The 23,000-nt window shown below is 40.2% G+C and overlaps 1 protein-coding gene and 1 pseudogene across 1 annotated transcript in view; one reads left to right on the top strand and one right to left on the bottom strand.

Annotated features, from left to right (window-relative positions):
* CFAP47 (cilia and flagella associated protein 47) overlaps positions 1-23,000 on the top strand; it is a 525,897-nt gene that overhangs the window by 15,674 nt on the left and 487,223 nt on the right. The window contains exons 4-8 of the mRNA XM_027608633.2: positions 9,738-9,876; positions 12,110-12,338; positions 12,789-12,949; positions 14,583-14,710; positions 18,432-18,667. Coding sequence (XP_027464434.2) covers positions 9,738-9,876; positions 12,110-12,338; positions 12,789-12,949; positions 14,583-14,710; positions 18,432-18,667 — 893 coding nt within the window. The remainder of the gene's footprint in view (positions 1-9,737; positions 9,877-12,109; positions 12,339-12,788; positions 12,950-14,582; positions 14,711-18,431; positions 18,668-23,000) is intronic.
* On the bottom strand, positions 19,466-21,401 carry LOC118356559 (annotated as a pseudogene).

The raw sequence follows: 23,000 nt of genomic DNA, 5'->3' as shown, positions 1-23,000 counted from the left end.
GACAGAAAAAAATCACCTCAACAAAAAGAACAAGAGGTAGAATCTTACTGCCAGGGATCGACATAATACGGACATTAGTACGATGTCGGACCTAGAGTTCAGAATCATGATTTTAAAGATGCTGGCTGGGCTTGACAAAAGCATGGAAGTTATTAGAGAAACCCTTTCTGGAGAAATAAAAGAACTAAAATCTAACCAAGTCGAAATCAAAAAGGCTGTTAATGAGGTACAATAAAAAAATGGGGGCACTAACTGCTAGGATAAATGAGGCAGAAGAGAGAATCAGTGATATAGAAGACCAAATGATGGAAAATAAAGAAGCTGAGAAAAAGAGAGAGAAACAACTACTGGATCACGAGGGCAGAATTCGAGAGATAAGCGATACCATAAGAAAAAACAACATTAGAATAATTGGGATCCCAGGAGAAGAAGAAAGATGGAGAGGGGCAGAAGGTATATTGGAGCAAATAATAGCAGAGAACTTCCCTAATGTGGGGAAGGAAACAGGCATCAAAATCCAGGAGGCACAGAGAACCCCTCTCAAAATCAATAAAAATAGGTCTACACCCTGACATCTAACAGTAAAACTTACAAGTCTCAGAGACAAAGAGAAAATCCTGAAAGCAGCTTGGGAGAAGAGATATGTAACCTTTAATGGTAGAAATATTAGATTGGCAACAGACCTATCCACAGAGACCTGGCAGGCCAGAAAGGACTGGCAGGATATCTTCAGAGCACTAAATGAGAAAAATATGCAGCCAAGAAAACTATATCCAGCTAGGCTGTCATTGAAAAAAGAAGCAGAGATAAAAAGCTTCCAGGACACACAAAAGCTAAAGGAATTTGCAAACACGAAACCAGCCCTACAAGAAATACTGAAAGGGGTCCTCTAAGCAAAGAGAGAGCCTAAAAGCAGCATAGACCAGAAAGGAACAGAGACAATATACAGTAACAGTCACCTTACAGGCAATACAATGGCACTAAATTCATACCTTTCAATAGTTACCCTGAGTGTAAATGGGCTCAATGCCCCAATCAAAAGACACAGGCTATCAGATTGGATTAAAGAACAGGACCCATCAATATGCTGTCTGCAAGAGACTCATTTTAGACCCAAAGACACCTCCATATTGAAAGTGAGGGGGTGGAAAACCATTTACCATGCTAATGGACACCAAAAGAAAGCTGGGGTGGCAATCCTTATATCAGACAAATTAGATTTTAAAGCAAAGACTGTAATAAGAGATGAGGAAGAACACTATATACTACTTAAAGGGTTTATCCAACAAGAAGATCTAACAACTGTAAATATCTATGCCCCTAACATGGAAGCAGCCAATTATATAAGGCAATTAATAACAAAAGCAAAGAAACACATTGACAACAATACAATAATAGTGGGGGACTTTAACACCCCCCTGACTGAAATGGACAGATCATCTAAGCAAAAGATCAACAAGGAAATAAAGGCTTTAAATGACACACTGGACCAAATGGACTTCACAGACATATTCAGAACATTCCATCCCAAAGCAACGGAATACACATTCTTCTCCAGTGCCCATGGAACAGCCTCCAGAATAGGTAACATCCTAGGTCACAAATCAGGTCTCAACTGGTACAAAAGATTGGGATCATTCCCTGCATATTTTCAGACCACAGTGCTTTGAAACTAGAACTCAGTCACAAGAGGAAAGTCGGAAAGAACTCAAATACATGGAGGCTAAAGAGCATCCTACTAAAGAATGAATGGGTCAACCAGAAAATTAAAGAAGAACTAAAAAATTTCATGGAAACCAATGAAAATGAAAACACAACTGTTCAAAATCTTTGGGATGCAGCAAAGGCAGTCCCAAGAGGAAAGGATATAGCAATACAAGCCTTTCTCAAGAAACAAGAAAGGTCTCAAATACACAACCTAACCCTACACCTAAAGGAGCTAGAGAAAAAACAGCAAATAAAGCCTAAACCCAGCAGGAGAAGAGAAATAATAAAGATCAGAGCAGAAATCAATGAAATAGAAACCAAAAGAACAGTAGAACAGATCAATGAAACTAGGAGCTGGTTCTTTGAAAGAACCAATAAGATTGTTAAACCCCTGGCCAGACTTATTAAAAAGAAAAGAGAAATGACCCAAATCAACAAAATCATGAATGAATGAGGAGAGATCACAACTAACGCCAAAGAAATAAAAACAATTATAAGAACATATTATGAGCAAGTATATGCCAGCAAATTAGATAACCTGGAAGAAATGGATGCATTCCTAGAGATGTATCAACTACCAAAACTGAACCAGCAAGAAATAGAAAACCTGAACAGACCCACCACCACTATGGAAATTGAAGCAGTCATCAAAAATCTCCCAACAAACAAAAGCCCAGGGCCAGATGGCTTCCGAAGGGAATTCTATCAGACATTTAAAGAAGAATTAATACCTATTCTTCTGAAACTATTCCAAAAAATAGAAATGGACGGAAAACTTCCAAACTCGTTTTATGAGGCCACCATTACCTTGATCCCCAAACCAGAGAAAGACCCCATCAAAAAGGAGAATTACAGACCAATATCCTTGATGAACACGGTTGCAAAAATTCTCACCAAAATACTAGCCAATAAGATCCAACAGTACATTAAAAGGATTCTTCACCACGACCAAGTGGGATTTATCCCTGGGCTGCAAGGTTGGTTTAACATCTGCAAATCATTCTACGTGATACAACACATTAACAAAAGAAAGAACAAAAATCATATGATCCTCTCAATAGATGCAGAAAAAAGCATTTGACAAAGTATAGCATCCTTTCTTGATCCGAGCTCTTCAGAGTATAGGGATAGAGGGTACATACCTCAATATCATAAAAGCCATCTATGAAAAACCCACAGCGAATATCATTCTCATTGGGGAAAAGATGAGAGCTTTCCCCCTAAGGTCAGGCACACGGCAGGGATGTCCACTCTCACCACTGCTATTCAACATAGTATGAGAAGTCCTAGCCACAGCAATCAGACAACAGAAAGAAATCAAAGGCATCCAAATCGGCAAAGAAGAACTCAAACTCTCACTGTTTGCAGATGATATGATACTTTATGTGGAAAACCCAAAAGACTCCACCCAAAACTGCTAGAACTCATACAGGAATTCAGTAAAGTGGCAGGATATAAAATCAATGCACAGAAATCAGTGGCATTCCTATACACCAAAAACAAGATAGAAGAAAGAGAAATTAAGGAGTCGATCCCATTTACAATTGCACCCAAAACCGTAAGATACCCAGGAATAAATCTAACCAAAGAGGCAAAGGATCTGTACTCAGAAAACTATAAAATACTCATGAAAGAAATTGAGGAAGACACAAAGAAATGGAAAAACGTTCCATGCTCATGGATTGGAAGAACAAATGTTGTGAAGATGTCATGCTACCTAGAGCAATCTATACATTCAATGCAATCCCCATCAAAATACCATCTAGTTTTTTCAAAGAAATGGAACACATAATCCTAAAATTTGTATGGAACCAGAAAAGACCCCGAATAGCCAGAGGAATGTTGAAAAAGAAAAGCAAAGCTGGCGGCATCACAATTCCAGGCTTCCCGTCTATTACAAAGCTGTCATCATCAAGACAGTATGATACTGGCACAAAAACAGACACATAGATGAATGGAACAGAATCGAGAGTCCAGAAATGGACCCTCAACTCATGGTCAACTAATCTTCGACAAAGCAGGAACGAATGTCCAATGGAAAAAAGACAGTCTCTTCAACAAATGGTGTTGGGAAAATTGGACTGCCACATGTAGAAGAATGAAACTGGACCATTTCCTTACACCACACACAAAAATAGACTCCAAATGGTGGAAAGACCTAAATGTGAGACAGGAGTCCATCAAAATCCTAAAGGAGAACACAGGCAGCAACCTCTTCGACTTCAGCTGCAGCAACTTCTTCCTAGAAACATCGCCAGAGGCAGGGGAAGCAAGGGCAAAAATGAACTATTGGGATTTCCTCAAGATAAAAAGGTTTTGCACAGCAAAAGAAACAGTCAACAAAACCAAAAGACAACGGACAGAATGGGTGAAGATATTTGCAAATGACATATCAGATAAAGGGCTAGTATCCAAAATCTATAAAGAACTCAACTCAACACTCAAAGACCAAATAATCCAATCAAGAAATGGTCAGAAGACATGAACAGACATTTTTCCAAAGAAGACATCCAATTGGCCAACAGACACATGAAAATGTGCTCAATATTGCTCAGCATCAGGGAAATCCAAATCAAAACCTCAATGAGATACCATCTCACACCCGTCAGAATGGCTAAAATTAACAAGTCAGGAAACGACAGATGTTGGTGGGGATGTGGAGAAAGGGGACCCCTCCTACACTGCTGGTGGGAATGCAAGCTGGTGCAGCCACTCTGGAAAACAGTATGGAGGTTCCTCAAAAAGTTGAATATAGAGCTACCCTACGATCCAGCAATTGCACTACTGGGTATTTACCCCAAAGATACAAATGTAGGGATCTGAAGGGGTACGTGCACCCTGATGTTTATAGCAGCAATGTCCACAATAGCCAAACTGTGGAAAGAGCCAAGATGTCTATTGACAGACGAATGGAAAAAGAAGTGGTATATATATACAATGGAATATTATGGAGCCATCAAAAGGAATGAGATCTTGCCATTTGCAACAATGTGGATGGAACTGGAGGGTGTTATGCTGAGTGAAATAAGTCAATCAGTGAAAGACATGTATCATATGACCTCACTGATATGAGGAATTCTTAATCTCAGGAAACAAACTGAGGGTGGCTGGGTGATAGACATTGGGGAGTGTAAGTGCTATGGTGAGCGCTGTGAATTGTACAAGACTGTTGAATCACAGATCTGTACCTCTGAAATAATGCAATATATGTTAAGAAAAAAAAAAAAGAAGAAGATAGCCGGAGGGGAAGAATGAAGGGGGGGAAATCGGAGGGGGAGACGAACCATGAGAGATGATGGACTCTGAAAAACAAACTGAGGTTTCTAGAAGGGAGGGGGGTGGGAGGATGTGTTAGCCTGGTGATGGGTATTAAAGAGGGCACGTTCTGCGTGGAGCACTGGGTGTTATGCACAAAAATGAATCATGGAACACTACATCAAAAACTAATGATGTAATGTATGGTGATTAACATAACAATAAAAAAATTAAAAATAGAAAAAGCATTATTATTTTAGCATGCCTGGAACTGCAGTCATTTCCCTCTTCCCCTCAGTAACCTCAAGGTTATCTGAGAAGACTTTTTCTAGTAGAGAGTTATGATGTAGAACAGTCTTTAAAGTCCCTAGTGTGATCATCACACACCATTTCTGTGTTTGAACAGTGTTTTATTTGGTTATTTTGCCTAAAAGGTATGACTTTTCTCTTGCTCTTAATGCCCCCTCTCCCCCTTTCCCTGATCATCATCATCATCTCTCTACTTCACTGTCTAGAAAAGACTAACATCATCTAAGAACCAGGAAGTTTGCTAATTTGGACCAACTCCAGGACTGGTCCTTGGAATCCTCCTTAACTACTCTGGGAAGCACCCACTACTTATTCTCAATACATATTTTTTGTTTTCTTGGAAACTGCTGTCATGGAATCTCAATGTACAGTTCTTGCATAATACAATGCTGGCATACAGCAGACATTCTATAAACCTTTGTATAATAGATTTGGTTCAGTGATCTCTCAGAGTTTCAGAAAAGAATCATTACTTGTATGTCAACTGTACTTGAATTAAAAAGATTCTAAAAATAATTTGACCAGGATATTACAAAAGAAGAAAATGCTTTGTCATTTTAGTATATATATAAAAAAAAGAACCATTAAGCTTTCAATGAAAGGTGATTGAAGTTACAGGTAACCTGTTTAATCCCATATGGGCATTCTGAAGAGTCTCCAAAACAGTCGTTTGGAGACATATGAAGATTGGTATATCCTTGCTATGCTTAGATTCAAGGAAACTTAAAAAAAAAAAAAAAAGCATACATAGGAAATAACAATGACCTTGGGTATGTGACTCTTTTTTTTTTTTTTAAAGATTTTTATCTATTTATTTGACAGAAAAACACAGCGAGAGAGGGGAACAGAAGCAGGGGGAGTGGAAGAGGGAGAAGCAGGCTTCCTGCTGAGCAAGGAGTCCGATGTGGGGCTCGATCCCAGGACCCTGGGATCGTGACCTGAGCTGAAGGCAGACGCTTAACTGACTGAGCCACCCAGGCGCCCCGTGACTCTTGATTTTCAGTAGAATGGTATAAAAATATAGACTGTTTGCCCTGGTTTGATATTACAAGTGCTTTTTTTTTTTTTTTCAGGAGTAGAATTTAGTGATTCATCAGTTGTATACAATACCCAGTGCTCATTACATCACATTTCCTCCTGAATGCCCAGCACCCAGTTACCCCATCCCCCCACCGGCCTCCCCTCCAGCAACCCTCAGTGTGTTTCCTAGAGTTCAGTGTCCCTTTTGGTTTGCATGGATTTTAAGGAGCAGGACAGATGAATGTAGGGGAAAGGAAGAAAAAAATAAAATACTACAAATACTTTTACACAAAAATCTACCTCATAGTTTCTAGAAGAATTTTGGAAGAATAGAGGCAAGGTGACAATGTATATACTTCATCACCCAGTGACTGAGCTGCTTCTCTAGGGAAGGTAGAGCAACTCAGATTCCAAAAACGTACAGGTTTGTGCAAAGGACCTGTCATCCCAAACACAACTGTGGGTAGCCTCACGTGCCCTGTGCTCTCCCAAATCTCAGTGGACAAGGCTGTTTATTTTACATGACTTAATTAGCAACATTTGACACAGGTGACCACTGGTGTTCTCTTGAAAAAAAAAAGCCAAATGTTTGGCTTCTATGACTCCTCAGTACCTTATATAAAATAGTGTCTCAGGTTCTGGAGTGAGGTCTTCCAGGACCCAAATTCTTATAACATTTACTGGCTGGGTGGCCCCGGGCAAGGAATTTACACTTCTGGAACATCCATTGTAGAGATAAACATAATGCCTGCCTTCTCTAATTGTGATGATGATTAATAAAATGATTAGCACACTCTGTGATATATAGTAAGTGTTCAATAAATATTTACTATTGATGTTAGAATTATTCTTTCCTACTGCCTCCCTCCTCTTCAATTCTCTTCTGTGGATTGCTGTCCCTTTTTTGGGGATTCCTTAAATGTGAGCGTTTCTTAGAATTTGCCATCGACCCACATGTTCCCTCAGTCAACACACTCCCTCTAGGCAATCACTTCCATTCCTGTCAGTTCACTGAGGTCTGTACAATCCTTTGCATTTCCTTCAGGTTTCTCAAACTTCACATGTCTAAAACTAAGCTCCTCACCTTTCCCCAAAACTTCTCCTTTTCTCCTTTTCATTAAATGTCACCACCATGTATTTGGGCAAGTCAGAAACTTGGCAAAATCCTTGACTTCTTCCTTTTTTTCACCTCCTCCCCCCTTAGTCAATTGTTAAATCCTGTCTATTCAACTTCCTAATTATGTCAGTAATCCTCTTTTCTCTGTCTCATTGCCACTTCTCTACAACAGGCCATCATCTTCTTTTGCTTGGTATTTATACCAACTGAAATTATTTCTCTGAAGTCCCTTATCTCCTTCTAGTTCATTTTCCAAACATCAGCCAGCATCATATCTAAAAAGAAATGAAAATTTGTTGACAAAAATGCCTTCTGTAACATCCTTCCTTCAATGACACCCTTCCCTTAGGATGATGTCCTTGCTTCTATTGTTAGTAATTTAAAAATAAAAGTCAAATATTTCATTATTGCTAGTGGCATTAAAGTTATATAACACACAGTAATATTTGTGTAGCCACTGTTTTAATATATTTAGAAGATTGAACAATGTTCTTTTGGTTTTGGTGTTGTTCCTAAATAAACTTTTGAAATATTTGCTTAAATTCTTTTGTCAAATTACATCAAAGTAATTACAGTCTAGGAATATCTCACTGACTCAGCCTTAACTAGACTCACATAATTTTCCTTTTCTGGAGAATTGAGTCGATAATACCTATTTATTTGAAATGGATATAATTTTACAAATTTTTGTTTTATGACAGAAAAACCTCTTAAATATCATGTTATTAGCACTTCTCTAAAACGATCAGATGAACAAATTTTGTTACTGTGAGTTTGTTTGACTTTTTCATCAGATCATCTCTGTACTTACAAAAGTCTTATTGCCTTTTTATACTTTCAGTACTTTTATTATGCTAATATTTTATTTTCCTAAGTGAATTGAATAATTTTGGAAAATTTCATCACATGTGATTTAAAATTTGTGAACTGGAATTTGCAAAGTTGTTTATGTTGGCAGCATGCTCATTTGTGTTTATATTGCATTATGAGATTAAGGAAATTCGTGACCGGCTACTTCCATTTGTTGGACATATTTTGAGTACCACCTGGTGCTAGGCACTGTGTAGGGTGCTGGAACCATAGAGATGAGGAAGACATAGTATGTGATCTCAAGGAATGTATGCTCTAATACAGGTACTAAACATGACCATCAGTTATGAACCATTTCTGCTTTCAGAATAAGACATATTTCTAGCCTCCTTCTCCCATGCTATTTGATTCTAGAAACACATTCCTTTTGCCTTTTCCCCATGTGAACTGCATTAATTCATTGATCAGGACGTGATGGGGCTCCTGGATGGCTCAGTTGGTAGAGCAGGCGACTCTTGATCTCGGGGTTGGGAGTTCTAGCCCTCCATGGGTGTAGAGATTACTTAAATAAGTAAATAAATCTTAAAAAAAAAAGAGAGAGAGAGAGAAGTGGCAGTGGCTATGAATGTGAGCCCTTTGGTCAGAAACATGCAAGTGAAAATCCCAACCCTATTAGTTTCTAACTGTAGTAGTCAACTATTGCTATGTAACAAACACACACTATTCTGTATCTTAAAAAGGCAATTATTTTTTAATTGTTCATTTGTATGCAGATTGGCTGGAACTTGACTGATCTAAGCTGGGCTCAGCTGGGTAGCTCTGCTTCAAACTTAGGCGGTTGGGGATGTTCTGTTACTCACTGCAGGTCTGTGAGTCAGCTGGAGGCTCTGTTCCACGTGTGCTCATTCTGAAGCACAGGCCAAAGGGACAGCAGCTACTCAAGCACTTTACATGGTAGAGGTGCAAGAGAACATGTGGCATTTGAGCCTGGCATGTTGCCACTTCAACCCACACACTATTGGCCAAAGCAAATCATGTGGTCATGCCCCAAGTCAAGGGATAGGAAAACATACTTTGTCCCTGGTAGTGTCATGGTAAGATGCAGAGAAGGGTGAAGAATTGGGGTCAACTGTGTAATCTACCACAATAGTTGTGTGTCTTTGGACAAATCACTCAGCCATTCTAAGCTTTTTTTCCTTATTTATAAAATGGAGGTAATGATTGAACCTATATCATAGAATCACTCTGAGGCTTACATGGAGTAACATATACAAAGCTCTTAGCATATGTGCCTGACCACTGCAAGCAGATAGTATATTTTAACTATCAATGAAGCTTGAGTCCTAACAATCAGTTCATATTTGTTGGGTGACCCCAGAGACTAAACTTATAGTCAAAGCTGTGATTCTTGGTCCACAATAGACTATACACTCTGTAATGTGTGGCTGTCTCCTATTAAGGGTGTGACTATGACACTGTAAGGATCCAGATGTAAACCATTTGCTCTTGTTCTCCTTAGGTACATTTAAAGCAGAATACCAGGGCCAATTACCCATTGTCATTTTTCCAAGTAATGGTATTGTGGAGCCCAAGTCATCAGTGATTGTTAAAGTGGATTTCTGTGCTGACCAGCCCAGAATTGTAAATGAAGTGGCAAAGTAAGCATATACTATGGTTCTTAATTCTAATGTAGTTCTTAATACTTTCCTGTTTTACTCTTCAGATATGCCTATTGTCTTGAATGTATATTAGCTTCTTTGTTCTTTCAGTCAGCATTCATTTGCCAAGTCTCTACTATTTGCCAAGCACTAGAGACTCCAAAATGGGAAGAACCAGAGGATGGCCTATGGGTACACATAACAGGAGCTTCTAGTTTGGATTTTGTGGGGGTGAGGGAGTGAATCAGGAAAGGGCTCCATTAAGGAGGGGATAGTGTACCCAAACAGTTATTGGTGAGTAGGAAGTAGCCCGGCAAAGAGCAGTGGTGTGATTTGAGCTGTGTGTGTGTGTGTGTGTGTGTGTGTGTGTGTGTGTGTGTGTGTGTTTGTGTATAGGGGAGGTGGGTGTTAGTGATGGGGGTGGGTTAGAAGAGTAATTTCAGGCTGAGCAAGTAGAAGACTTGAAATCCTGGAGGTAAATAGACAGTGTTACACACTGAGCGAGCTGAGGCAATGTAGAGGCAAAGAGATGGCAGTGTGGAGTGATGTGAGATGAGACCAGAAACCCAGAATGGTGCAGGGTCCAGTAAAGTACCTCATAGGACAGCACTTTTTAATGCTCTGTGTCTCAGTCCATTAGCAGAATGTGCATTCACTATAATAGGTCACCACCAGCATCAAAACAGTGAAATAGATAATATCAGGATGCATCTCACGTAGTAAGGGCAAATGTTTTGCAAAACTTGTTTTGTGTGTGTGGGTGCACGTGTGTGTGCGTGCCTGTGTATTTGTGTATGCATGTGTGTGTATGTGTGTGTGCTTGCAATGTAAATACATTTCTCACTGAAGGTCACAGCCAAAAAAAGTTTGAGAAACAGTTTGAGCCCTGATAGATGCTTAGGTTTCATTGTGAAGGCTGTGGAATCTCGGGAAGGTTTTAGGATGCGAGTGTCTTGATTAGTTTGCAATTTAGAAAGGTCATGCAGATAATAGTGGGCACAACAAATCAGGGTGGGGTGGGTATGTGGAGGTGTAGCCTGACTAGAAACTGTAAAACAGAAGAGAAATGATGAAAGCTTCAGCTAAGGTACAAATCAGGAGTATGGAGAGAAGTGTGCCGATTGGAGAAATGTTCTGGAGAAATGTTAACTAGATGTAGTGACTGGTTCTAGAAAGGGATGGTAAGAGGAAGGACAGGTCTGGGGGAGAGGATCTTGAGTTCAGTTTTAAACTGTTGGAATTGATTTGCTTTGCAGAATCCTGTGGAGCCTATTAGATTTCCTTATCTTGAGTCCCAGAAAAAAAATTTGGTCTAGGTATATTGGCTTGCGGGTTGTCAGTGGATAGTTGTAGATGAAGCATGAAGTGTTGAAAATAACTTTGACAAGGAGGGCAGAGTATAAAAGAGTAGGAGAGAGACGCCATTATTCATGGAGTGTATAAAATATCCAAGCCACAGAAGAATGAGAAGGTAAAGTCTGAATAAGTTAGAAGAAAACCAGCCAAGTTTGGTGTCAAGGAAGCTAAGGGAGGAGAGATGTATGTAGATGATATCAGCCCTGAGCACTGTGACAGAGATGTAATGTAAGATAAGGACTTAGGTGATGGTTGTGGAGTGGTCATTTATTTGTGGTATTTGATGGGGTGAGAGTCAAAAGGATTGCACTTATGCCACAGAGGGATAAATGTGCATATGTGGGCAGTTTCAAAAGGAAGTTGAAATTAGTCTAGGAAATGAAGCTTTATGGGGGGGGGATCTTCATTTCAGCAAACAAGTGGGATTTTGCTGAGACACTTCATAGGGAATTGGGTTATTAGGATGGGGATGAGTTTGGTTGTTGGACTTGGGGGAGTGGGATGAGTTAGAAAAGAATCTTAGAATTCTTTTAGAAATCTAAATCATCCCATCTAATTCTAGTGTTTATGAAATAATTGGTGATACGGACCTAGCAATAAGTTCTTTTTGGAGTCAATCCATGTGATTGTTTTCCAACTTTGTTGTTTCTTGGGGGCAATGGATTAGGTTGTACATATGCCATTCAACTGTGCAGATTCAGATAGTCAGAAGGACCTGACATTCTCTGGCATGTATGAGAAAGGAACTGCTCTTAGGCCTTTGAATTTTAATTATAATGTGATGTTATAAAATTTCTGTTTATTCAAATATATAGGAGAAAAATTAAGTATATAGAATTCTAATTAAAATATATATGTATAATTCATTGTCTTGTAGAGTGAGTTTGCAAGGTCGTCCAGATATACTCTTGAGTGTCAAAGCTCATGTGGTTGAGCAGATTATTGAATTGTTAAACATAAGTAATGACAAAAAGTTGGAATGCATACACTTTGGTTCAGTTTTCTTCGGAACTTCAAAAATTGAACATGCACTTCTATACAATAATAGCCCAGAACCCATATACTGGGTGGCCATAATGCAAAATGATTCAGTTGGAGAAGAACTGGTAAGTAAATAGTGCAACCGGGGAAAATCGGGTATTATGTTTTGAAACAGGTTGTTTTGAATTTACTAATAACAAAAAAAGCTGTTAAATTATTCTAAGTACGTTTCAACATGTGGATAGATATGATTCCCTTTCACGTGTCTTCAAGGGTAACCTCAAAAAATTCTGTAAATTAAATAACACTGATAGTGATTTATATCTGAAGTAAACCAGACGAGTGCTTCTTATAGATTAGCAGCTAGTTGTGGGGTTTTCTGTTCTCATCAATTTTTCAACAGTTCCTTTAATTTTATGATGTGCTTTGGTCAAATTTATGTATGTTTCTTTAAAGACATTCATATTCTTGATTTTCTAGACTAAAATTTCAACAATTATGATCTCCTCTTAAGATGTTTTATTTTATTTGCGTTCTGCCTTAATATTCTTTTTATGTCTGATTTTATATTACAGGGCACAAATATTCGACAAAGAACAGATGTTGCTTTAAATAATCTCACCTACTTAAGCAAAATAAAGAACAGTGATGTTACCACTTTTATCTCCTGTGTTCCTAATGAAGGGAGGTTACTACCTTATCAAAAGATTGTAATTACATTTTGTTTCAGCCCAAAGTAAGCAAAAATTCAGTTATGGTGTTTTTTATTAATCAAAAGCATGTCAATCATACATTCAAACTGACTTTAACAGTAAAACTGGTCAGAAGGCACCAATCAGATTTTTCTTATTATGGCTCTCAATGTTTCTAACATGGTTAATATGATTTCGAACATTTAAGAATTTTGTTCTAAATATTTCATGTTCGATTACAAATCTCTTCAGACCTTGTAGAAGCGGAAGTTCTGTGTGGTTTTGTGTTGTGGGCCCAGACGAATCTGTGCAACAAGACCTCGTTGTCCCTGCAGAAATAGGGGATAGCCAGTGGCATGCAGGGTGTGTCGGTGCCTCCAAAGAGGATGCAGGGCTCTTGCCACAGCAAGATGCTTGCTAAGGAGCATAAAGAGTAAGCCTATAGCAGCTGCTGGGATACACCACACTTGCTTGCTGAAATTCATACAGACTTGTAGAACTTTTGCCAATGTATATTTTTCATAATTCTCTGTACTCGGTTTGGTTATTTAGCTTGAAAATACATTTGGAAATGCTGTTTTAAATACATAGGAACAATTTCAGCTATACTTGAGAGGTGGCCGGTCGTGGCAAATAATCGATCCAACTGTATGTTTACCTTTGTGAGGAGACACTGTTCAGTGTACTTCTCTATGTGGCAACAGGGTCGCTTGATGATGATACCGATTGGTGGAGACTGAATTGTATTTTAATTTAAGGAGGGTAATGAATCGAGTAATTGTTCTATTTGTACAATCTGTAATTGCCTCACGAATCATATTTTCCTGCAGGTAATTTCTTGGCCAACATAGAAGATTCTGTTTAACACACGATCTTTGAAATTCTAAATATTCTTTTTCATGGCCGCATGCTTTTTGTGAAAGTCTAGCATAAACTCATAGATATGATAATGGTTGGAAGTCTTAGTTAAATTCGTTTTTAACATGCTACTTCCATTCCTGTGTAATATTTCATATCAGTCTTTGTGTGTGTGTGTGTGTATTTGAGTATCCACTGCTAAAATAGCTGCCCTCTAGGTAAGCAAGTAAAGACAGTCAACACGCAGGTCTAGAGGTAACCCATCTCTGACTGGTCCTTCTTCCCTCTTCCCGTCTTTCCTCTTTCCTTTTCTCCTTTGACAAGATTTGGCTGTTATCAAATCTTGTTCTCCAAATCACTTGTTCTCCTCTAAGAATATGGAGAATGTGGCTAGCAACATGTGCTTAGTCCACAGGAGGAGACCGATATGGAACAGAGATTTGCAGTTACACCCAGAGTTATGAAGGACTATTGAACTAGAGAATTGAACAGAACCCTTAGCTAGCAATGAACTCGGCTTGGAAAGAGAATCCTTTACATAGAAAGTGACACTGGAGCTGGACCTTTACAGTTTAGTATATTTAAATTACTTTTGTCTTGCAGATGTTGTCATGAACCCATTTTCTGAATCTTTACACTTTGTGGCCTTCTTTTGGCAAGTCTCTGTATCTGGGCAGTAATTTTGGAAAATAGATCACAATTATATTTTTATTCCTGAACTTTCATCTGTTTGCATAGATTTAAGGATTGGGTTGATTCCTGTTGAGAGCTAATAGAGTGCATCATCTTTGCCTTCAAAATATTTGTAATTTTTTACAGGCTAATGATTGATGGTAAAAAGAATAATGATCCTTCACACAGGCAGGACTATGCTCTCTTTTTGAGATTTGACTCTGTGGGAAGTAAAGATGGATTTTTGAGGGATGATAACAGTAAAACCATCAAAAGTAAGTGCGAAATGAACATAAGCATCAAATGTATAGCAGTTTAAATTATTTAAAAGTTTGGATATCATATTTCTAGAGGCAATTTAATAAGAGTGTATAATTATTGAATCGAACAAAAATGCAAACATTCAAGAAACCTTAAAATGTCTTTTGTGGCATGTTAAGAAAGAAGTCAACCTCAGAATCATTTACATAATAATTTTCCAAGTTAAAATTTAGATGACTTCATTATTTTTAAATGACATTAGATAAACATAATCTAGAGTTAAGGAATGAAAAAAGAAAAAAACCAACCTGGCTTCTTTTCCCATTTAAGTCTATGTTTTCTCTTAGAGATTTTTTTGTTTTTGTTTTTGTTTGTTTTTTATTTGACAGAGAGAGACACAGCGAGAGAGGGAACACAAGCAGGGGGAGTGGGAGAGGGAGAAGCAGGCCCCCCGCAGAGCGGGGAGCCCGATGCAGGGCTCCATCCCAGGACCCTGGGATCATGACCTGAGCCAAAGGCAGACGCTTAACGACTGAGCCATCCAGGCGCCCCATCTCTTAGAGATTAATATGGGAACAAACGACCCATTCCATCTCTACCAGGCCTTCAGCTCTTAGAGTCAGCATTCAGTAACAGTCAAAGTACAAGACCTAGAACTGGAGCTCTAGTAAATAGGGTACAGTATCCTGTTATGGGGTACTGGTAAGTGCATATGCCTTGCAGGCCATGTGTCAAGGTGCATTGTACTTTTTAGTATTCTCAGGTAGTATTAGATGGGCTGTAGTGAGGAAATTGGCAAGACTTGGAGTTCAGCTTAGCCAGACAGATCAAAGAGAAAATAAAGATAGAGACAGGTGAGGGACTGGTTCTAGAAAGATGAGCAATGGCAAGTCAAGAGTCGAGAAGATTAGTGTGTCAGGATGAGTGATATTGTTGAGCAAGCTTGTACCATTTTCCTAGGACAGAAATTGAGTGCCCTGCTATTATTTGTGTCATGGTTTGTGATTTGAGCTCTGCCTGCCTATCACAGACAGGAGATTTGTTTGAATCTTGCAAGTTAATCTGGTTTTGAATGGCCAGAGATGGAGATGGTAGGTTTGCCTTAAAGGTATTTCAGAGTCTAGGGTTGGCTAGTAAGAGCCTCAGTGAAGAAATACACAATCTTCTTTTGGATTCTAGTTACAATGCTCTCCGTGTAAAACTGTTCATTCACCCAATTAGAGCCTATAGTTTATAGTTCCTACCTCCTCTCTGGTGTCTCCAAAACTTCATGTTTATGTTATTGCCCAGCTTATATTCCCCTGTCCATTATTTTAATCACCTTTTCTTCCATGTACACTTAAGTTTCTTGACCCGTATCCCATAGTGACTGAGTGGCAAACCTCTAATCTGATTAAATTCAACTCTTAGCCTACCCTGGGTCTGCACCTGGGAAGCTAATTGTGCTGGGGAAAAGCATAAAACTATGCTGTGCTGTTTCACTTTTTATTCTACAATCACTAACCCCAAGTGGGTCCTTTAAGATGGTTGACATTCCTGCTGCATTCCTCCTTTCCTTCACTTTCTCACAATATGAGATCAGTATCACACACCTTCCCTTCTCACCTCAAACCTCCAAGACTTCCTCCTTGGTCTTTACTCTAAACTGGTAAATACATTAAGTGACCCAGCAGATGTTTCCACTTGGATATCTATTAGGCATCTCAAAATTAACATGCCCAGAAAAACCCTCCTGGTTTCCCTATAACCTGTCCCTCCTACAGTCTTTCCTATCTCAAGAAATGGCAATTCTATCTCTTCCATTGCTCAAGCTCAAGACCTTACCATCACCATTTATTATGTGTTCAATTTCCTATTTTATATGCAGTCCATCAGCAAATTTTGTTAAGTCTCCCGTTAAAACTATATGTTAAATCTGACCATTTCTTTTTTTTTATATTTTATTTATTTATTTGAGAGAGAGAGAGATAGTGAGAGCAGGAACACAAGCAGGGCGAGTGGGAGAGGGAGAAGCAGGCTTCCCTCTGGGATCATGACCTGAGCCGACGGCAGACACTTAACTGAGCCACCCCGGTGCCCCTAAATCTGACCATTTCTCATCCTTCTTCTACTACCCTTACCCAGCCATATTTGGTACCTTAGGGTTATTTATTTATTTATTTATTATTTATTTATTTATTTATTTATTTATTTATTTATTTATTTATTTATGAAAGACAGAGAGAGAGAGAGGCAGAGGGAGAAGCAGGCTCCCAAGGAGCAGGGAGCCCGATGCAGGACTCGATCCCAGGACTCCGGGATCATGACCTGAGCCGAAGGCAGACGCTTAACCATCTGAGCCACCCAGGCGCCCGGTACCTTAGGGATTTTGGAACATGCCAAGGAAATTCCTACCTTAGAATCTTTGTACTTGTTCTTCTGTCTGTCTGGAATGCACTTTTCCTGGATTTTCACATGATTTTCTTCCTGAGTTCCTTTATATTTTTGCTCAAATGTCTCCCCATCAAGAGAGGCCTTTTTGGACTTTCCCATATAAAAGAGCAGCCCCAAGACACTGTGCTCTGTCTTACCCTTGTAGGAGAGGAAAAATAATTTCCCCTCTACCTCTCTAGGATCTTGGTTGAGACCCCCCTTAATAAAAGACAGATTAAGAAGGGGGGCACCTGGGTGGCTCAGTCAGTTAAGCGTCTGCCTTCAGCTCAGATCATGATCCTGGGGTCCTGGGATGGAGCCCAGTGTAGGGCTCCCTGCTTGGTGGGGAGCCTGCTTCTTCCTCTCCCACCTCTTGTTCTCATACTCTCTCTCTCTCATGAATGAATAAAATCCTAAAAAAAAAAAAAGACAGTTTAAGAGGGAAAAAAAGCAAACAGAAGTTTAATAACATGTATGCCTCCTCTATACATGGGAGAGACCCAGGAAAACTGAGTGACTCCCCAAAATGGCCAGAGCCATCACTTTAAATGCCATCTCCAGCTAAAGACAAAAGATGTTGAAGTGTGGCAGCCAGTTATGGGAGGTTTTCAAGTCACAGTAAGGGAGGGTATGGTTGTTATGCAGACTTAAGTATCTGCCTTCTTTGATGAGCGTTTCTTCCCAGTAGTTTTCAGAGTTTTTCCTGTATCTGCTGTTACATAACAATAGTCAGCTTAAAATAATCTTTATGCCAGGGATACCTCGGTGGCTCAGTTCGCTAAGCATCTGCCTTTGGCTCAGGTCATGATCCCAGGGTCTTGGGATTGAGTTCCCGCATTGGGCTCCTTGCTCAGCAGGGAGCCTGCTTCTCCCTCTGCCTGCCACTCCCCCTGCTTGTGTGTGCTCTCTCTCTCTCTCTCTGACAAATAAATAAATAAAATCTTTAAAAAAACCCTAATCCTTATGCCAAAGAGGCATGTTTTCGGGTGACAAATTGTGCTCCCCTTCACCCTACATTACTTTTCCCCATAGCACTTATCCTGTCTGAAATGCTATATATTTCCTTATTTTATTGTCAATGCCACCTCCCTAGAATATGAAGACCATGAGAGCAGGAACTGTGTCTATTTTATTCACTGCTGTATCCCCACAGCCTAGATGAGTACTTGGCATAGAGAAGGCACTTAATAATTTTGTTGAATGAAAGATTGAATGGGCTACCCATGTATCATCAGGTCTTTCAGATGACGCTATTTGGACCGAGCAAATATATTCTGGATTCCCAACACTTTTTATGTTAAAAAGCTATTATTGCTTCTACAGGTGATCGTTTTCAGAAAGTGGAATTAGCACTGACAGGCACAGGACTTCCTGTCTTACTACAGTTTGATCCAGGAAAGGTCCTTAATTTTGCACCTTGTTTCATGGGTGAACATTCAGAGCTTCTGTGTATTATGCAAAATCGATCCAACTCACTTCCTGTGATGTACCGTTTTCAAAAAACTGCACATTTTAAAATTGATCCTGAAAGGGGCAAGATTGATGAAGGATGTATCCAGGTAAGATAATTATTCGATGCTTTCACATGCTTCAAATATTTTAAGATTCGCTAAAATGACATGCAGAGGATTGAAAACTTCATTTTGTTCCACTAGTATTAAAAATTGTATTTCTTTTGTGGCCTCGTTGTGAATACTTTAGTGTTGGCACTTATACAGTATCCATAATTATTTGTTAAGTGCCTTTCATGTGCCAGGAAAAGCATTTGACGCTGTAGGGAATGTAAAGAAGGACAAAACATAGTTATTGCGTCCAAGGATTTTTTTTTTTTAAGCTCAGAGAGTATTTATCGTCACCCCAGGAGGCAGGCCCCGAAATTTAAATATCCAGCATGGAGCCTTAGTCCTCCCTGCCTTGGGTGGGTGCAGGAACAGGTCCTGAAGCCTTTGTCTAGGACAGTGGAACCCAGCAACCAGAGGGGGGATGCCCCTGAGCCAGTAGGGGCTGATAGCAGCAATAAGTGAAAAGGAGGTAGGAATCAGGCACTTGTCCCAATCTCAGAGATGCTGAAAGGAGTGCAAGATGCTTCGGGACTCACCCCTAGACTGAAGGTTGGCCAAGCTGGGATGCACACATGTGGGACGAATGGAAGTCCAGTGCCTCACCGGCAGAGGCTGTAACCCCATGCCATAGTTAACCCAAGACAGAAGGGAGGGGGTTGTCAGTTTGGCCTCTGAAGCCTTGCCCCGCTGTGAGGTGAGGTGCTATGGGGGAATCTAGCCACTATAGTCTTTACTTGCTGAGGGGTGAGTTTCTCAGCCTTTTGCACAAGTGCATGTTCCTTGCCCCCCAGCTCATCAGCGGCTGACGTGAAGGGCATCCTGCATCCACTGGTCGCAGGCATCATGTGTCACGGGCACAGTGAGGGGTGGTGGGTGTGGGGGTAGACTCGCATCAGGCTTGTCGTCATCAGATAGGCCAGCAGATAGTGTTAGTAGGTGTCTGAATGTAGGGAGGACAACAGGTCCTGGCACAGGCTCGGGTCTCGGCCCAGGTACTTGTGGTCCGGGAGTGACTCGTACAGGCCCACAGCTGGCACAGTAGGGACATATTCTGCCACTGCAGCCCCACTATGCCCTTGCGCAGTCATGGGGAGGGGGGGTTCCGCGTGGGCGGTGCTGCAGGCGTAGCAGGGCGGGGCTGGGACGAAGGTGGCACCGCTCAGCTCCTGCTGTAGGCTCGCTTCTGCTCGCTCGTGGAGCCCCCACTGACAGCGTGCGGACCGCACACGCCGCGCGGTAGTGGTGGCAGCCCGGCTGGGACACAGCCCGCGTCACCCCCTGCCTTGGCTTAGGGCAACCGGTTCCTGGTCGGTTCCTGGTCGGTTCCTGGTCCGACGGTGCAAACAGCGATGTCTCTGCCTTTCCTCCAACGGTCCGCCCAGTAAGAATTTTTTTTATGTACTAAGGAAGTGTAAAACCTACATACCAACAGTTCTGGTTTAAGAAAAGTGCAAAATGTGTTGAAAGAGATCTATAATGGGGCGCCTGGGTGGCTCAGTGAGTTGAGTGGCTGCCTTCGGCTCATGCATGTCATGATCTTGGAGTCCTAGGATCGAGCCCCGCGTCGGGCTCCCTGCTCAGTGGGGAGCCTGCTTTTCCCTCTGTTCCTCACCCTGCTTTCGTCCTCTCTCTCAAATAAATGAAAAATCTTAAAAAAAAAAAAAAAAGAAAAGAAAGAGATCTATAAGAAGGTGATACAGAAACTCAGAGGACAGTGTTTTTACTTCCAGCCAGGTAGCAAGGTCTTTTCCTATGATAGTAACATGAGCCAGAACTTGAAGGTTGAGCAGAATTTTCAAATTTGAAACTGATGATACTTAACTGCCTAGGCCTCCAACTGCTGGTGTGGAGCAGACAAGTTGAAGTCTGAGGAGTACCTGTGAGTCCCAGGGCAGTTTCTGTCTTTCTCACTACTCACATAACTCTTGTCCTTGTCCCCTAAACTGGGGTTGGCTGACTGTCCTCCACAGGCCAAATCTGGCCTGCTGCCTATTTTTTAAAGTAAACTACCATTGGAACATAGCTGCTTTTTTTTTTTTTTTTTTTTTTTTTTTTTTTTTTTTTGGAACATAGCTGCTTTTATTGTCTGTTGTCTATGGCTGCTTTCATGCTACAAAGGCAAAGTTGAATGGGTGTGAGAGAGCTGTGTTAACTTTAAAAATAAGATAGTTAAAGGGCCGCCTGGGTGGCTCAGTCGGTTAAGTGTCTGCCTTGGGCTCAGGTCATGATCCCAGAGTCCCAGGATCAAGCCCCACATCCGGCTCCCCACACTCAGCTTCTCCCCCTGACCCTACCCCCCTCTCGTGCGTGCTCTCTATCTCTCAAATAAGTAAATAAAATCTTAAAAAAAAATAAGATAGTTATTTTACCAGTCAAACTGGGTTTATTTGGCAATAGCAGAGAACTGTAATTCGGGACAAACAAGCTATGGCAGAAACCATAGGCTAGTCCAACAACCAAAGAGAGGAACCTCATTTTATGGAGGAGGAGGAGGAAATTGGGAGTGGTTATTTTGAAGGAAAGTCCATTGAAGAAAAGCGGGAGTTCAGGATGATGACGGTTTGTTGTTGGCTGAGTTGCTGGGGCAGTTGATTCCTTACAGGAGTTGCAAGGTAACATATTTTCGTGTTGGGACCTGTAACTGATGATTCTTTCCAATCCATGTTTCTTCCTGTAATTGAAGTCTAGTGGCAGGGCGTGAGAGTTCCTCCTTCTGCCCTCCCGATTCCATTTTAGTGATGTTTCCCTTTATTAATTTTTACAGTTATATGGCCCATAAAGCCTAAAATATTTACTGTCTGGCTATTTACAGAAAAAGTTTGGAGACTTGCTCTAAACGGTAGCAAGCATGAATGCTTTCAGTTTCACCTCAGGTTCTTATGTTACCATCTTTTCTCCACTGCATTGTGATACGGCTCATAAAGTTATTGATGGAAGCTTTCTCCCAGTTGCAATCAGGAACTATTGTACACATGTTTAAATGCATGCAGCTCATATTTATAACTCTTCCTGCTTCATTAGAATGACTCACTTCCGTCCCCTCAAATTTGGATAGATTTAATCAGTCTTTATAGAATAACAACTGATGTTAACCACATTATGCAAAAACGTTTGCCTTTTAACCGCTTCCTAGACTTTCTTTAGTTCAATCCTCTTAAATCTACCAACTCAGTTTATTTTCTCCAGCAACATGCACCCTTTCAAAACGTGTCTGATACCTAAGTTCCAAATTTCATTTTTAACCCTCTGTGTTTCTGTGTTTCTCAAGCATTAATAACTTTCAGATTAATAAAAAGTGAATGTGGGAAGTGTGGGGGCTGCTGGAGAACTGTGGCTTGCACAGGCTGGTCAAATCGTCTGTTAGAAGTGAGATATTATTTAGAAGTGAAATAGGATTATTCTTTTTAATACTAGTTTATTGAACTAGAATTCACATACGATAAAATTCACACATTTAAAGGGTATAATTCAGTGGTATTTAGGATAGTCAAAGAGTTGTGCAATCATTAGCACTAATTCTACAACATTCTCATCACCCCAGGAAAAAGTTCTATGTCCATTAGCAGTCACTCCCTCTTCTTATTCCTCAGCCCGTGGCAGCCACTAATCTGTTTTTTATGTCTATAAATTTCCTTGCTCTTGACATTGCATATAAATATAATCATAAAATGTGAGGACTTCGTGTTTGGTTTCTTTGATACAGCATTATATTTTCAAGTTGCATGAGTGTTGAAGTATGTGTCACTACCTCATTCCTTTTTTATGGCCAGACTGTACTCCATTGTATGGATAGCCTACCTTTTGTTTATCTGTTCATCGGCTGATGGGCATTTGAGTTGTTTCCATCTTTTGGCTATTATGAATGATGCTGCCATAATTATATTGTTAAAACATTGTTATGACGTCCTTTTTATGGTGAGGACACTTAAGATCTACTGTCTTAGCAAATTTCAAGTGTACGATATAGTTTTGTTAACTATAGTCACCAGCTCCAGAACTTACTCATTTTGCAGAACTGAAACTTTGTGCCCTTTGACCAACATCTTCCTATTTCCCCTTCCCTCCCACCCCTGGTAACCACCTTCTACTCTCCTTCTCGTTGTTTAACTATTTTAGATTCCACATGTAAGTAAGATCATACAATATTTGTCTTTCTGTGTCTGGCTTATTTCACCTAATGTTCTCTAAGTTCATCCATGTTGTCACAGATGTCAGGATTTCCTTCTTTCTTAAGGCTGAATAAAATTCCATTATTCTTATGCATGTGGATATCCAGTTTTTCCAGCACCATTTATTAAAGAGACTGTCTTTTTTCTACTGTGTGTTCTTG

This window comes from Zalophus californianus, chromosome X (assembly GCF_009762305.2).
Source record: "Zalophus californianus isolate mZalCal1 chromosome X, mZalCal1.pri.v2, whole genome shotgun sequence".
Classification (NCBI taxonomy): Eukaryota; Metazoa; Chordata; class Mammalia; order Carnivora; family Otariidae; genus Zalophus; species Zalophus californianus.
Note: the sequence above shows the minus strand (reverse complement) of the source record. Positions and strands in the feature narration are given on the sequence as shown.